This window comes from Biomphalaria glabrata, chromosome 6 (assembly GCF_947242115.1).
Source record: "Biomphalaria glabrata chromosome 6, xgBioGlab47.1, whole genome shotgun sequence".
Taxonomy (NCBI): Eukaryota; Metazoa; Mollusca; class Gastropoda; family Planorbidae; genus Biomphalaria; species Biomphalaria glabrata.
In genome coordinates this window covers 12,415,319-12,432,608 of record NC_074716.1, presented here as the reverse complement: position 1 = coordinate 12,432,608, position 17,290 = coordinate 12,415,319, and the positions used below count along the sequence as shown (strand labels likewise).

General features: G+C 33.6%; 1 protein-coding gene across 3 annotated transcripts; it reads left to right on the top strand.

Annotated features, from left to right (window-relative positions):
* Nucleotides 1–3,081: 3,081 nt before the first annotated feature.
* LOC106079164 (GDP-L-fucose synthase-like) lies at nt 3,082–15,796 on the top strand. 3 transcript variants are annotated; one of them, XM_056032428.1, is made up of 10 exons: nt 3,082–3,308; nt 7,465–7,614; nt 8,897–9,011; nt 9,099–9,227; nt 9,483–9,556; nt 12,217–12,350; nt 12,821–12,952; nt 13,157–13,236; nt 14,145–14,244; nt 14,336–15,796. In XM_056032428.1, the coding sequence occupies exons 2-10, from the start codon at nt 7,478–7,480 to the stop codon at nt 14,389–14,391; spliced, it is 957 nt and encodes a 318-aa protein (XP_055888403.1). In that variant the 5' UTR covers nt 3,082–3,308; nt 7,465–7,477; the 3' UTR covers nt 14,392–15,796. The 3 variants fall into 3 exon arrangements, with proteins under 3 accessions (XP_055888403.1, XP_055888402.1, XP_055888404.1); XM_056032427.1 differs by having other exon boundaries at nt 3,082–3,333; XM_056032429.1 differs by lacking the exon at nt 3,082–3,308 and adding an exon at nt 3,530–3,581.
* The last annotated feature ends 1,494 nt before the right edge of the window (nt 15,797–17,290 follow it).

Below are 17,290 nucleotides of genomic sequence, written 5' to 3'. Positions count from 1 at the left end.
ACGTTAGCAAGAATGAAACTGCGAAAGCGTTAAATGAAAAGCAAGGAACCAAACGAAGGTACAAAGAAGATTACACCAGATATGGTTTCATATCTTCTGAACCATTGCCATTCTGTCTGATCTGCAATGCAACTCTGTCGAATGAGGCGCTTGTTTCAAGCAAATTGAAGAGACACTTGGAAACTAAATATCCAGCTGTAAAAGCGCAACCGAAGAAATACTTTTGAAAACATCAGGGCTCAACAAAATAAACAAGCTAAGACACTTACGAACTACCTAAAGCTGCCAGAAAAGGGATTGATTTCAAGTTGGATTTTCTATTCATGACGAGATCTGGTGGTTAATGTGACGTTTCTCTCTGATTTATTTGACAAATTAAATTCAAGGACCATCGGAAACTATCATCACTGCATCCTCAAACTGAATCATTTGGTGAAAAATTGTCTTTGTGGCAAAGTAAGATCTCGAAAGGAGTCTTCGACTGCTTTCCTACTTACAATGAATGTGCTTCAACTAAAGAAATCACCCCCGAAATTCTGGACACTTTGACACACTTGCAGTCAGCATTGTGGCATTAATTTTCAACACTTGGAAGTAATGAATATGGATTGGATGGGTCAGTTATCCATTTGGAAACAATGAAGCTACAAATTTGACAACTGAAGAAGCAGAGAAGCTCATTGATTTAAAGCAACGATGCCGTTCTTAAGTCAAGTTTTGCCGAGAAAAGCCTGGATGTGTTTTAGATTTCAATCAACAAGTTATATCCTGCAATCAGTTTAAAAGCAATCAAAATAATTCTTCCATTTGCATCTGCATGGTTTTGTGAGTTTGGATTTTGAGCACTGACTGAAATCAAGTCTAAGAAAAGAGAGAGACTTATAACAATAGACCAGTGATTCCCAAAGTGGTCTATATAGACCCCCAGGGGTCTACGAAGACCTCCAAGGGGTCTACGAAAGTAAAAAACTAAATTGGGGGTCCATGAGATGCCCACGGGGGTCTACGATAATAGATTTCATTTAAGCACATTTAATGTTCACATTCCACTAATGTAATTATTGCATACACTAATATATGATTTGTACTTTCGTTAATCCTTTAAATATTTATCCTGCTATTCAAATGAAAAATTGTTGTAATCAATTTCAATACTTATTTAAATAGCTTAATTTTGTCTACATCTACATGTAACTAATATTTAGAACAAAAAAAAAAAAAGAAAAGAACTGTAGACAGTACAGCATTAATAATTTAAAATTGGGATTCATTCCATCCTTGTCGAACAAGCCTAAGTGACTTTTTTATGACGATATGAACCAGGTTCGCTGGAAGATCATCTGAGACAATGCTATCGTGACAAAAATAAAGATTTTAAACACTTTCGAACACTCAAAGTTCAAAATAGACCCGCAAAATCATAGTTCGACATCATATAGAGAAGATGATGTTCTTACAAGATTTCTTTTCTTATAGCAAAATACGGAAAACAGCAAAGGTCAAACATTGATTCTATCAGCCGTTTTGCACAAACCTACATCTGTTATTATTAAAAGAATTTCTTTAAGCAACAATACAGGTCAAGGTCGCTTCGGTGGCATGAGTTATAAAATTAAAAGCTTCTTATGCAAATCTTTGCAAAATACATAAATACAGTTTGGTCTGACAAGGTGTAGCGCTGTGTGCTACAAACTGTCTAATGGTCACCATCTCATCTCATCTATGCCTGTAGTCCCTTCTGGGCATAGGTTACCAACCAGCTTCCTCCAGGCATCTCGATTCTGGGCGAATCTCTCCAACTGTCGCCACGTCTTGCCCATCTGCTTCCAGATCGCGGAGACCTGGAGAACCACCATCACCACCATGAAAAAAATCCAGCTATTCATCAATACCTGCCTGATGAAAATTCTTATGATCCGCTGGCCAGACAAGATCTTGAATGAGGAACTGTGGCAAAGAACAGCCCACTGAAGTAGATATCCTTCAGAGACGCTGGAGATGGATAGTTCACAGCCTTCGCAAGCCTGCATCCAACATAACAATTTAAGGCAAGCCCTAACCTGGAACCCCCAAGGAAAGAGAAAGAGGGGACGGCCCAGAAATACATGGCGCTAATGGTCACCATCTCCTTATATTTCCTTAGGGACCTTTCCCATGTTTGGGTATAGTAGCAAGGCAGCAGAGGTTTGAATTCAGTTTCCCTTCTGCTAGGTGGGTAGCAAGCCAAGGCTAATGAGCCCTTCCTGCTCGAAGTTTACTGGTTTAGGCTCCAGTTACTCGCCTTTGACCCATCTCCTGTTAATGAAAACAGTTCAGCAGATTCAACATTTGAGCCACACGTGAAAGATCAAGAAATACACGAGAAACTGCTCTATGCGAAACCTTTTACAATGATACTTAAGGCATATTAATTAATTAATTTATTAATATTTAATGTTGGAAAGACTACTTCATAGAACGACAAATTGGTATATTAAACATAATATCCTAAGTTGTGTAGTTTTAAATTACTTTTTTACTCATCAACTCACTACAGTTAGAAATTTGTTTAAAAAATGTTAATGAATTTGCAAAAATGTGCAAGTTGAGCAGGGGGTCTACCGAAAACCAGAAAACATGGCAAGGGGTCTACGAGACAAAAAAGTTTGGGAACCACTGCAATAGACGATGAAATGTGAGTTTGTTTGTCGACTCTGGAGCCTCGATTAGATCACATTTGCTCTCAAAAAACAGGCACACCCTTAACATTAAATATATTACTTAAAAACAGGTAATATATTTTTTTTCTTTTTATTATAAAACAACTGTTGCTCTTCGTGGTGTGCCGCGAAACTTTTGTAGTTCTTTTTACTGTGCCGCCAGACAAAAAAGTTTGAGAAACACTGGTATAGTACATGGTAGTCTTAGTCTAACTCTGCGTTTGTAGGTATAACCATATGTGAAACACTGCATTTCCCTTAATCTTCTGATATTCATATAAATCTATAATATATATATATATAGATAGATAGATCTTAGTAGTCTAACTCTGCCTTTGTATGGCCTAGATATGGAAGCTAATCCGTTTATAGCATTATTATTATATATGTCATATGTCTATGGTTTATCGCATTTATTGTACCGGATACACCGAAGAATCAATTTATGAAAATTTCCCAAAGAAATATAGATATTTAGGTAGCATATTTTTTCGTCTCTACCGGCTTGTTTTGTTATGCGGTGAATGCCATTGGCAGCCATTGCATTGATTGCCAACGTGAAAGGTAGTGTAGTCTGGTTGCTTGTCAATCACACCTGCATTTTGATAAGTAAGGATCTAAAGTACATCTAATTGTAAGTGGCTATAGATAGAGCTATATATTATACCTAGATTTAAATATTTAAAGTTGAATTCCATAAACTTAGCAATCACTGAATCACAATCAGTGAACTTTGCGTGAATGTGACCAGTGTGAGTGTCACCAATGAAATGTGAATGTGTGACTACTCAGACTACTGTAAGTGTAACTGTACTGTGACAGTGTTTTTCTGTTTCGTTTGAGTGTCGCCAGTCATCGAGTCGGTGTACATTGCTTGATAATGTACTGTAGTCTTTGTAGCTAAACCTATTGTATTATAATAATTATATATAGATCTATCTATATATTATAATATATAGATCTATATTAACTAGTATATAGTATATATCAAACACCTAGACTCCTAGACTGACCTAGAGTCTAGAGTCTATAATAATGTTATTTATAACACTTTTTTTCAACCTTAAATTTATTTTATTCCGAGCACCAAAATTTATTTCAAACAGTCTCTATATTTTGGCATCAATAAACTCATATTTTAATTCTATATTATTATTAACTAAATTTTAGTACCCCCAGGCATAACTTCCCCCAAGAAATCATAAAGATGTTTTAAAATTATGCATAAATCCAAACACAAAAATAACAATTTGAACACACTTTTTTCTAGACCTAAGTCACTAGGATTGTGACTTCTACACTGACTTTTAGACTGTTATTTTATGTTAGCATGATTAATGACCAGTAAATCTAGGTCTAGCTAGGTGATTAACTTCATTGAATGTATTAATCTCCAAACATTTGCCCATTTATTCTCTTAAAAAAACAACAACAACAAACAAACAGATAAATCAAAAGCTACAAATTAAAAAAAAAAATTTCTTACATAAAAAAAATAAAAAAAAATAGCAAAATGGAAATCGGGTCAGAATCATTGGAAAATGGATACTTGCAGTATACAGAGCGCTGGTTTCATTTTAAATATCAAAATAAAGATGTAATGACCACAAAAACAATGAGTTGTTTGGATTCATGTATTGTCCTGAATAAATAAATTACTCTATTAGATACTAAGATTTAGATCTGACTATATAGATTCTAGAGTCTAATAATATGGGCATGTACAGCTATTCTGCTACTGTTAGATGAGTCTAGTCTAAATCTAGATCTAGACCTAGCTATTTAAGTTTAAATGAATATAGATCTCTGTGCATACTATAGTTAATCCTAGCCAGGATTTTTTTTCGGGGAGGGTTTTGCTACCCCCCCCCCCCCCCCCCCGCGAAAAAAATATATATGTGTGTGTGTACATAATTAATCTTTATTACATTCTGACCTTTTCGGAAGACGTACGTTTATTGTTTATTGTAGACTCCCCGCCCTTGCTAGCAAGGGGGTCTGGGGGAGTTCGCAGCGCTCCCCCAGCGCGGGGCGAAGCCCCACCGCCACGCACTATTTCTGGTATTGAAAGCCTACAAAATGCATATTCTGAGGTATCTACAGTGCATTATCTTGCTATTAAAAACCTAATGTGCTATTCTTACTGACTTAGACCCTCTCGCGCCGTTGAGCGCATTTTCCGGCAAGCTGTTTCCGCAACTCTTATTTTGCGTAATTCATTTTGTCGGAAAACATGTCCCGCAAAACCTCATGCGACGCTCTGTCACAACCTTACTAAGGATTCGACTCCCAGTTCGGCATATGATTTCTTTGATTTAGACCCGATCTCTATGACTGACTCCTAAAATCTGTCTTAGCCATCTTTGTTGAGACACATTTAATGATTTTCAATTTCGGCAGAAGACTATTCACACTTAATTAATGGAGCCCAAGCCACTGGTAGAAATTTGTAACCTTTCTTGACTACGCTCTTGGAATTACATGCCTGTATTTCGCTTTAGATTTTATATCGAAAAGGAAAGTTTTTTCGTCAAATCATCTGTTGAGGGGTTTTAAACTAAAAAATCTCTGTTTTTTTGTTTGTTTTGTTTTTAATTCAAAACCCCATTTAGCTACGATCATAGAATTTGGTGACTGTAGTTTGCTTTAAAATAATATTGAAAAGAGAGGTTTTCAACTCTAACGCTCTGTAGGGGAATTTTAAACTCAAAACCATCTGAAGGGGTTTTAAACTTTAAAGAAAAAGCAATCTGGAGGAGGGGGATTTAAACTCAAAACCCCTTTGGCTACGCTCATAGATTTTATAGTGTGTAATTTGCTTTTTTTTTTATATTTAAGAGGTACTTTTTAGCTTCAAACCCCAACTGGAAGGGGGAGGGGGGTTAAACTCAAAACCCCTTTGGCTACGCTCATAGAATTTTTAGTGTGTAATTTGCTTTTTTTATATTGAAGATGGGGTTATCGTAAATTTTGGATGGGTTTTTTAAATCAAAATCTTCCTCAACTGTGCTGTTGGAATTTGGGGATTGTTGTTTGCATTTTTTTGTTTTGTTTTATAGAAGAGGGGGATTTAACTGCAAAAACCTCTGGTAGGGGGTTTAAAATTCAAAACCCCCTGTAGGGGGTTTAAAATTCAAAACCCCCTGGTAGAGGGATTTGTATCTCAAAACCCCCTGATAGTGGTTTTTAAAATCTCAAAACCCCCTGGTAGGGGGATTTAAACTCAAAACCCCCTGATAGAGGGTTTTTAACTCAAAACTGCCTCGGCTGTGCTGTAGTAAGTGATGATTTAGTATTAAAATCTCACCTAAAATAAACAAAATGAAAGCAAAAATCAGTCACTTAATTCCGTCCCCCCCTGCTGGGGGGATTTCATTTCGGGGGGGGGGGGGGGTTGAACCCCAAGAACCCCCCCCTGGCTACGCCCATGATATATATATTTAGATCTTTATAAGTAGTAGGCTTATTTATAATATAAGAAGATTATATTTATACTAATTTATAGTTATAGAATATCTAGTCTAGATCTAATAATTTATAAATTTAATTTTAGTTTGAGTAATAAATCAAAGATAAAAAAATAAACAAGAACAAAACAAAGTAATTATAAAGGAAGTTATTATTGAAATACATCATCAGACAATTGACTATAATTATAACAAACTTATTGATGGCCTCAGAGGGTCAGATGTATTCATGCATCATTATTTTATACAGTAAGACATGTGTACTATGTATTTGAAAATCCCCCCCGGCCCCCACTTGAGGGGGTCCCCAAATGAGTGTTTCTTTACATTAAATATTACGCAAAATGCATGGGGCCCCCAAAGATGTCATGCTTCCGGGACCCCAGATGATGAAAAATTCCTAGCTACGCCCCTGTTTTTAGTATTTGAATATAGTGAGAGAAGTAAAAAGAATGAGAAATCTTTTGATTTTAAGATATCATAAATTTTAGGATGTAAAGTTGGTAGATGTTTAAGTTTTAAATGTTTAAGTTATCTGACAACAGATATTTTTAATGTAGAAATCTTCTATTCTCTGTTATTTAGTAAATTATATTGAAATAATTAAGAAATTAAACAAGGCATTAAGGTTTATTGAAATGAACTTTTTCACATCAAACAACAACATATGCTATTTTACCTTGGTTAGATCGATATTAGAATATGGTTCCTCTGTTTGCTATCCTGCAACTCAAGAAACATATATAGAAACTAGAGGAGACCCAAAATATAGTTTGAGGTTTGTCACTAATAAAATATTCATATTTAACTAGAGTAAAATCATTGGTAAAAATCACTAAACTTAGAAACACTCCTAGGTGAAAGATTAAAAAGTAAAATAGCCAACCCTAAAACCATAATTTTCAAATATATAAAATCTTTAATTATAATATAGGATTAAATCCTCCACCTTTATTGGAAGCTTTCAAATTAAAATTATTTTTTTTTATATTGTAAATTATTAGGGTGAAAATATTTACATACTTAAATGATTGAAATGAAATTGAAACGAAAGACCAGTTACAAGAACATTGATGACTGAAATTTGTATGTTTCTTCACTGTCCCTACTCACAGGATTTCAACAATTATGAAAATAACAGCTAGGAAAAAGAACTTGTAAAGAAAGAGTTTTGAAGAAACATCTCTATACCATGTGACTCTAACAAGTCTCTTAATAGCATGTTGGCAGCAGATATTTTATATTTCTAGCTGAAGATGAAGTTCTTATTTTTTAAAATATTTTTTCTGTTCTTACAGAATTACATTGAAAATGTCTGAGCACAAAGTTATATTAGTCACTGGGGGAACTGGCTTGGTTGGCAAAGGTATTGAAGCTGCTATTGAGCAGGAAGGGAAGAGACCCAATGAAGAATGGCACTTTGTGTCTTCGAAAGATGCTGACCTCACGTAAGTTGTAGCAATGTAGGATGCACATAAAAACTCTTCATTTTGCTTTATAAGTCTGAAATAATTTTCTGTAGATCTATCAGTTATTTTGTCTTCTTGAACTTTTAGGTGGTGGTGACAAGTACTTACCACATTACCAGTCAACCCTCTCAATATAGTTCATAATTTACACACATTAGCTTGCATAGCTATAAAAAGTACATCATTTACAATGGAATCATTTACAATGTCAGAAAACAAATTATGACTAGCTATTGTTAGAGATAGTGTGAATTAAACCTTTTTTCTTGTTGATTTCATAAACAAAAAATTTAATTAAAAAGGAAATTATCTTATAAAGCTTGTAAATTACAGATTTACTTCTAAAGAGAAGATAATTACATTCTAATTTTGTGTATAAATTTGTGCATACATTTCTACAAAATGATTACTAACTGCACTAATTCCTAAACAATTAGCTGTAGCAATTAGAGCTTTTGTAATAATAGAGTAGTTACAACTTTTTTTTGTCTATTAAGCTCACATACATATTTTTTTTATAGAAATTTACAGTTACAATTTCATTTTCTTGTGTTATGATTATGATCCATTTAAAAATACTTCTATAGATTTGTTTAGTCTAATGCTAGTCATATACCGGTATTCAATTTTAATTATTACTTTTTACAACCTCAGCAGAATTGATTAGATCTTACAGTTAAATTACTGACCAACATTATTGTTTAAGTGATACATGGTTCAATGTTAGTTTCATCAGTGTGTGTTCAATTATTGATTATTTATATTTCTTTATGTCAATGTTCTTGGCTACTTTGTTTGCAAAGCCAAGAGGTAGGGAAAAAAAAGACATTAAAACAACTAGCAATTGATATTTTTTTATGAGCATTGTATGTCATTTATTTTCAAGCCTTTAGGCTTAGCATGGGCATACTGACCATAAAGGTGTCATTAGTTTCAATTGGTTAAATTTCTCTAGTTATCTTTCAATTTAGAGCGAAGATAGGGTCATATGTATCATAGGTTTATTGCATCTATTGGGGTGGTAATGCCTGTAAATATATATAATATATTGGGTTAATTGTATAAAATATATTTCTTTTAGAATGAAAATTTTTATTGGTAACAAGTTTAAACTTCTTGCAGATCGTTGTGAAATGATGTTCTGACAACTCAAATCTGGTTCCATAAGACCCGGCAGCTATTCTGGTTGAAACATAAAAAAACAAAACTTTAAAAACCTGTACTCAGTAATTATCCCAGAACCTATAATATTTATTTTCAGAGATCGCAATGCCACTGAAGCACTATTTGAAAGAATCAAACCTACTCATGTTATTCATTTGGCAGCCATGGTTGGTGGTCTGTTCAGGAATCTTAAATATAATCTTGACTTTTTTGTAAGTTAACTTTCTTTCAAAAGTAAACAAATTTTTGGCTGCTTTACTATTGTATTGTGTGCTAACAATGGTACTTAAATTCCCCAGAGAATCAATTCCAAAATCAATGACAATGTACTGAGTATCAGCCATGAATATGATGTTCAGAAAGTCGTCTCCTGTCTGTCCACTTGTATTTTCCCAGACAAAACAACCTATCCTATAGATGAGACTATGGTGAGTGAAGTTTTATTCAAATTGATATCAAATTTATAATATTTATTCTCAGTTCACATGAATAGAAAAATTAGTCATAATTTGAAGTTAAACTAATTTAAAGTTACATGGTTTTAATGTGTACACTTATTATGTTGAACTGTTATGTTTTTTTTTCTGTTTGTAAACTATTCTTATATTGAACTTTTATATTTGATGTTATCCATGTGTAAACTTATTTTATATAATATTTCTTGATGTAATATTTAAACTTAGGTACATAATGGTGCACCCCATGACAGTAACTTTGGATATTCCTTTGCTAAAAGGATGATTGATGTCCAAAACAAGTAGGTCTGCCATGAACAGTGTTAGAAATTTATCATGCTGTTCTGCCTAATTACAATATTTGATTCTTTTATTAATATTTTGCATCTTCAACATTCCAATATTCTCATTAATGAGCACATCTATTCCATTCTAGAGTAGATGTTTTTTAATTACTTTGCAAGTTTTTGAAATTAAATGTATTAAAAATTATTTTAGAAAATAACCTATGCTATGAAGATTCTCAAAAATTTGTATCCTACACTGGGGAAAAAGTTTACTAAGATTTTAAAAAAATAGCACTACAATTTTTTTTTACAAAGCTTATAGCAACTCACTCTGGTACAATTTTTTTGTGCATGTTATTTCTCCCACTTCCCATTGCTGGATCAAGTTAAAACTTTGCAAACAATTATTCATGGTTCCTAATAAAACATAATCCAATCAAAAAATCAACCAGTTAATAAAATAATTCTAATAAAATGGTAATTAATTAATTTGGTTTGATATTGATAAAGAGAAATAAATCTTACAGTACATATGGCTAGAAATGTACTGTTCTTTCCCATATGTAATTTTTTATTTTTTTAAAAAGTATTTTGTATATTCTTTGTTGATAATTGTCAAAACAAATCATCATAAATTATGTACCAAAGTTAAATGTTGAATTGTGAACTATAAATCTTTTTTTTTTTTTTTTTTGTGTTTTAAAAATATTAGAAAATATCTATAAATAAATTATGTCCTTCCTTATCTAGACTACTATCTTTGCAGATGCTTATGACTTTTGTTTATTTGCTGTTGATTCTATGTATACAGATATTTGATAATGTGTTAACTTGTCAAACAGTCATTAAGTCATTATAATTGCTGTCTATGCTTAGATGACAGCCAGTTTACTGTTCTGTACTGAATATGTAATGTGCCTTTAGTTGCTAAAAAAAAAAAGCCAGCATCACAGACAGTGTTAAATTTCTTAATTAATATATATTTATAGCTTTTATATAGCGCTACTTTCATGCTTATAGAATGCTGAGAGCGCTTAGGTCTAATCTCATTTGTGGACCAGTGGGGGGAGGGGGTATCTAGGAGCTGGTTTTCCGTGCTGCCGCGCTCAGATAACACAACTCTGCCCGAGTCAAGTGTCGAACCTCAAGCCCCCTTCTAGGTAGCCAAGCCAAGTTCAAGCGCACTTAGCCTCTCTACCACGCTTAATCAAGTAGAAGAGAAATTAGGTATTTATGTCTATCTTTGTGTATATATATATGGCTCCTTTTGTCTCGAAAGGCAATGGATGCGCCCAAATGAGTCACTGGTTTTGGCTTAATCTTGAGACGGGGTAGAATCTGGTGTGGCTAATCAAGCCAATTCTAGAACGGCAGACTTTGCCACAATTCGTACATGTGTATGCCTCTGATTTAGGGCTAGCAGACAGGGCAGCTTTCTTTTTATCCCTCTTGATTAAAGCCGCTTCAATTCTTTTGTTCTCAGCAAGGGTTGTCCCAGCACGCACAGTCTGTCTCCATGCACTCCGGTCTTTGGCTATGTTTTCCCACATACTTTCGCTGATGCCTGAGGCTCTCATGTCTCGCTTGCAGACATCTCTATATGTTAGTCTTGGGCGGCCCTTGGGTCTGACTCCTTCCACAAGCTCAGCATATAAGATATCTTTCGGGATTCTGCCATCTGGCATGCGGGTGACATGTCCGAGCCAGCGTAATCTTCTTTGTGTCAGGAGAGCATACATGCTGTTCATATTGGCCAATCTTAAAACTTCCTGATTGGAGACATGGTCCCTCCAAGAGATGCCCATTATGCGTCTCAGGCAGCGCAAGTGGAAACTATTCAATCTGTGCTCTTGGTACATGTATGTTGACCAGCTCTCACTGCCATAAAGGAGAGTGCTCACAACACAGGCGTTGTAGACTAGGATTTTGGTCGCTGTGGTCAATTTACCATTTTCCCAGACGCGCTTGGAGAGTTTTGCCAATGCTGTGGTAGCTTTTCCTATCCTTTTTGTCAGCTCGATGTCTAAGTCTAGGTTACTGACAATTGTTGAACCCAAGTAGGTAAATTCCTGCACCACTGAAAGGGTGTGGTTCCCAATTTGTATTATAGGTATTTCTGCGACGTCTTGTGCCAGGATTTCGGTCTTGGAGAGACTTATAGTAAGGCTAAACTCTTGACAAGCAGCTGCTAAGGCGTTCACTAGCTTCTGTAGACCTCCTTGTGAGTGAGATACGAGTGCCGCGTCATCGGCAAACAGCAGCTCCCTTATCAAGATACGACGCCTTTTCGTTTTGGCTTGTGTACATAGCAAATAATCAAAGGTTATAAGCATCAGCAAAGCCACCAACCTTTACACTTTATTAAGTGGCAAGCAGTGGGCTAAGTCCAATATTTTATTTACATGGTGTGGATTTGAATCTCCAGTGGGCTGGCTACAGCAAATGTTCCATTAACTTTAAATTTTATACATAGAATAACTATAAAAGTAACCACAAACATACCATACATTCAGACTATTATTATATTTATGTTATATTTTAGTTTTCTTTTGAATATTAAAAAAATATGTATATTTTAGTGTTTTTTTTAAATTATTCTTTAAATATGAATTTTTAACTGTTTGTGTGCAATTTACTTTGTACTTTATAATTGAGCATTGAATTATTTTATTCAGAGGTTACCATGTGCAGCATGGTCGCAAATTTACATCTGTTATTCCAACCAATGTATATGGACCACATGACAACTTTAACCTGGAAGATGGGCATGTTTTACCAGGTCTTATTCGTAAAGTTTATGAGGCTAAAGGTAAGTTTTAAGTTTTGTTGATCCTTATTCCCCCCCCCCCTTTTTTTTTTCCAAAATATTATTTATAAATTCAGATGTAAACTGTTTTTTACTTCGTAATCCAATTTGGATGTATTATAGATTCTAATTAGTTTAGAAGTTGTAAATATTTATGATCTGCATCAAAATAAACATATAAATAATCAAAGTTAAAGAAGTTCCTGCAATTTGAACAAAATTATAAGAATAATGATGAATAAAAACTTCAAAGAATTTTTGGCCAAGGAAGTTTTAAATCACTAACAGATTAAAAGGAAATGAGATAAAACCAGCAAGAATATTGATTAGACTTTTTCCAACATTATCTTAAAATAGTCTTTTCACTACTTGCCTATGTGTGTGCTGTTATTCAGTGATGCATAGTGGTTAATACAGTAGATGTAGCATATTCATGTGCAAATCTTAATTCTTAAACATTTGTTTCACTACAGAAAACAATACACCTTTTGTAATATGGGGAACAGGCTCACCGCGTCGACAATTTATCTATTCTTTGGACCTGGGCCGCCTTTTCTTGTGGGTATTAAGAGAATATGAGGAAGTGTCACCAATTATTCTGTCAGGTATGCCTACTTACCTACATATTTATTTGTGTTCTCTTTACATCTCTAAATATTCTAATTACCTCCATGTTTATTTGTGTTCTCTTGACATCTCTAAATATTCTAATTACCTCCATGTTTATTTGTGTTCTCTTTACATCTCTAAATGTTCTTGTATTCATTGGAGTTTAGGCCTAAGCATTTTTTCTTCTTTATATTTTGCAGTTGGAGAAGAGGATGAGGTATCCATAAAAGAGGCAGCAGATTTGGTGGTGGAGGCCATGGATTTTACTGGAGAAGTTATTGTATCCTTCACTTTGAAATATTTGGATGAAAAGATTTTATTTATCCATGAGGAAATGTGGTTTAATTAAAAAAAATTTAAAAAATATTGGACTGCACACACAGAGTAAAAACAGTCATTTTTTTTGTTTCGTGACCTGACATTAATGCACTCTCACAGAGTAAAAAAATCAGTTCTCCAACCTTCACTTCTTACTTGTATTAGAGATTTTTTATCTATGACACAAGAACTAAATGTAGCTTGCTTTTGGTGTATCCTGTGGACAGACTCAAGTCAAAGTTGAGAAGCATTGCTTTTTGAGAAAAACAATTATTTTATGTCCAATTTTTAGCCCTGCAGGATCTAATTTTCAAAACTCTTCCATTTGTAACTAATTTTTGTTATTTAGTTGGCAACATTGAATTTCAGTTAAGCGTCCTTGACATTGTTTAGTTTATTGTGAAAATCTCAGATTAACAGAACTTGGCCATTTCAAATTAGTTTAATGCAGTTTTGAATTGATATATGCTGACTTTGATAAATTTTTTTTTACAGGGTCCCAATTATTTTAATATTTTATTAAAGATGTGTTTTTTTTTACTGCTCCCCTTATGAGCCTGTTTAAGTTGTGTTAAATTAGTCTGATTTTCTTTACCAGTGTTTAAAAAGTCTTATGAAATGTTGCTTACAGTGCCAACTTTTAGTTTTTATACATATACGACTTATTATATATTAATAATAAGTGGTTGTAGTGATAAGGGAAATTAATCAGCAAGAGAAAACAGGAAAATTTTGTAAACAACGTTAAATTTTCTTTATAGTCTGAGGCTTGTAAAACTAAAGGATACTAGCCCAATTGTTTCACTGTTCCTGTAGGTAAAAAGCTTTTCTTTAAATGAAATGTAATGTGGTCCTTAACAGAGTATTCAGCAAGATACCACTAAATCAGATGGTCAGTTTAAAAAAACAGCAAGCAATGCCAAACTGAGAAGCTATTTGCCTGATTTCAAGTTTACTCCAATACGTCAAGGTTTGTTGTTTTGTTTTATTAGGGTAGGGTTTTCTGATCTTGTACAAGAATGATTGACACAATATAAAACAATGATTGTTATTTTTTTCAGCTATCAAAGAAACTTGTGATTGGTATGTTGCAAACAGAGATGCTGCCCGCCATTAACAGATCATGCTCCCCATAGGTCCACACTGAATCCATATTTGTGACACGCATCTTTTGGGGTTTTGATTTTTTTTTTTTCATGATCAACTATTTATATTGTATCACATATATCATTTTAAAACTGCTTTTGTAAGGGGCACAGCAATCTCAGTCTTGTTACTTTAAAGCACCATGAAGTACTCTGAAATGAATCATAGAACTTGACAAGCGTTTATCTAATGTTTCTTTTTTTTCTTTTTAAATAAATATGCTTACATCATATTTTGATTTTTTTGCTGTTTCAAAAACATAGACACTATTCAATTTGTTTCTTTTAGATTTTATTTTGGATCATTCACATCAGCGTAACTTTAAAAAACTGTATGTTTACCATTTTACTGTATTGGTGTGCCTTTTAAATTATGCTTTTGCTATGAACAAATATAATCTACAACTATATAAAAAAAGGACATAAATTGTGCTGTTGTGTTCATTCAAATGAATCACATATTATTTTATTTCATTATTCTTATAATTTCTTAACATCATGGCTCATTCTACAGTATATAAACTAGAAAACTGCCTTCCCTTGGCTTCAGTCTGAAAACTCAAATATGAGAAATCCATTGTGAAGTGTTTTATACTTACAGCCCATCATTGGGAGTATGTGCTGCCAACCTTAGACCTCCATAGTCCCCTGTGTCTGCATCTACTTTCTGTTGCCAGGTGGTTTTATGATGTCCTCTTTTTCTCTTGCCTAGTGGGTGCCACTTTATTGCCTGCCTTGTAATGCTAGTTGATGCTTTGTGCAAAATGTGCCCAATCCAACCCAATCTTCTCTTTCTGATTTCTTCTTTTATGGGAGATTGGTTAGTTCTTTGCAGGAGGTCAGTGTTGCTGAAGTCTTATATATTTTTATATATTTATTATATATATATAATTAAAGAAAACAATGCTTCATTACTACTAAACCTATTACATCACTTTATAATAGCCTTTATTTTAAGAATCAATATTTTAGCGGTAAAATATGTAATTCAACACATCTCATAATGTTCCATTCCATTTTATTCTTAATCTCACTAGCAGAAGTGTGTGTGTGTGTGTCTGCTCTCTAGTACAATAACCAGTCTCTTTTGTTTTTCATATACCATCACTTTTTTTTTCTTTTTTGTTACAACTAATTGTCCAACCTTAAAATGTTCATTTGCTCAATTGTTTTTTTTTAAAGGCTGTAAAACAGAATTTGATGTCATCATTTCATGATATTATGATTTTGTACTTGTAAGTTAGTAGTTTTTTGTTTTTTTTTTCAAATGCATAGAGGGATTGTTCTTTTCATTATGTGGGATTGTGAAATTGGAAATATGTTTTCTGAGGGCAATATAAACATTTTTTCTTGGTAATTAAAGTTTGTAAATCCTTAGATGTTTTTGTTTTTCATTATTTAACCCTTAAAATGTGTGTGGTAGTTTAGCCTCTAAACGCCAGAATTGTAATTCCATTTCGTATGCACTCATTGTTAAACAGCTCAGCACTTTAAGGGTTAATGTCTGCTCTTTAAAACATATTTGCTACTTCCCAGTCCAGAGAATGAAACCATATTGAATTAGAGAAAATCTTTTCTAAATTCAATAATATTGAGTAAGGATACAATTTTTGCAAGCTTGTTTAGAAGACGGTTGAATTCTTATAACAAAGTGTCAAGACTTTGCTACCATTGATTGTCTTAAATGGTTTTTATGAAACTTTTGTTAAAGAATTAAGTCTTATTATAAGATGTACATTATTCGTACAACAAAAACACAAGCTATGAGCTGAAATTAAGATAACAGTGAGTTGCTGATAGGGATCTTGTTTCCCATGATCTAGTTATTAAGTAGGTGAATAGGATTTTAAGGGCATAGTAGCTGAATGTTAAAGCGCTTGGCTTGTGAACTTGGAGGCTTAGCTTCAATATCATTGAAAAACTGGGCTTTTGAATTTCCACCCAACTTTAATAAGTATCTGACTTAAGTTGGGGAAAGAAAATGAGCCCAGTCATTGTGCTGGCCACATGACACCCCCTTTAAACGTTGACCATAGAAAAAGATCTCTACTTAATCTAGAACGCAAGATCTGAAAGTGTGTTGTTTTTTTTGGCTGGATTTTAAAGGGCTATATGGCTGAGTGACATAAAGAACTTTGGCTACCAACTCTGTCTGCTGAGTGCAGCATGGAAACCCAACTCAGATATCCACTCTCTCACAGGTTTACGAAAAAGATTGAACCAAAGGGCACTAATCATGTCATAGAATGCGCTATACTAATGTATTTAAAAAGGAAATTAGTACAACTCATTTACGATTTTGTAATTATTTCAGTATCTTCTGTTCTTAAGTGAAAAACTGCTTGCCAAACAAATTTTTAAAATTCTAGATCAGGAATGGCCAAACTATGGTGCATGCGTCAAGTGACACACAATATACCAGAAAAATAGAACAAGAAAATAAAAAATACTTAAAAAAAACAACAAAACTTATATTAAGCATAGTTGTATCAGTTTGGATCAGACTAACAATCAAAAAGCATTTATAAAAATAAAAGGAAGGGAACAACCTGAATTTGAACTCATGGCTCAAGTCTTCTCAGGTTTCTCAAGCCAACAGGTAACCACTCTGCTAGTGGAGAGCCTATGAACATGGAAGATTGTATAGCTACCGGTATCTATTGTTTCTATAGTCTATTTTTCATGTTGTGTTCACTAAGATTTAAGACGACCTATAAAGGGGACTAATTCACTTATTCCACCCTTTCAGTACAAATTCTTTCCCTTGTTTGAGATACCTAACAAAATAATTTATTTCCACTAGTTAACTGATTGGTTATTTTTTTTTTTAAATTTTGCATTGTCAGGTGAAAGAAATAATTGTGCTAAATT

Bases quoted from the DNA above. Each gene is read 5' to 3' on its own strand.
- LOC106079164 (XM_056032428.1), top strand. From the start codon at position 7,478: ATGTCTGAGCACAAAGTTATATTAGTCACTGGGGGAACTGGCTTGGTT. The intron at 9,557-12,216 runs GTAGGTCTGCCA...TATTTTATTCAG, and splicing joins ATGATTGATGTCCAAAACAA to AGGTTACCATGTGCAGCATG. The intron at 14,245-14,335 runs GTTTGTTGTTTT...TATTTTTTTCAG, and splicing joins GTTTACTCCAATACGTCAAG to CTATCAAAGAAACTTGTGAT.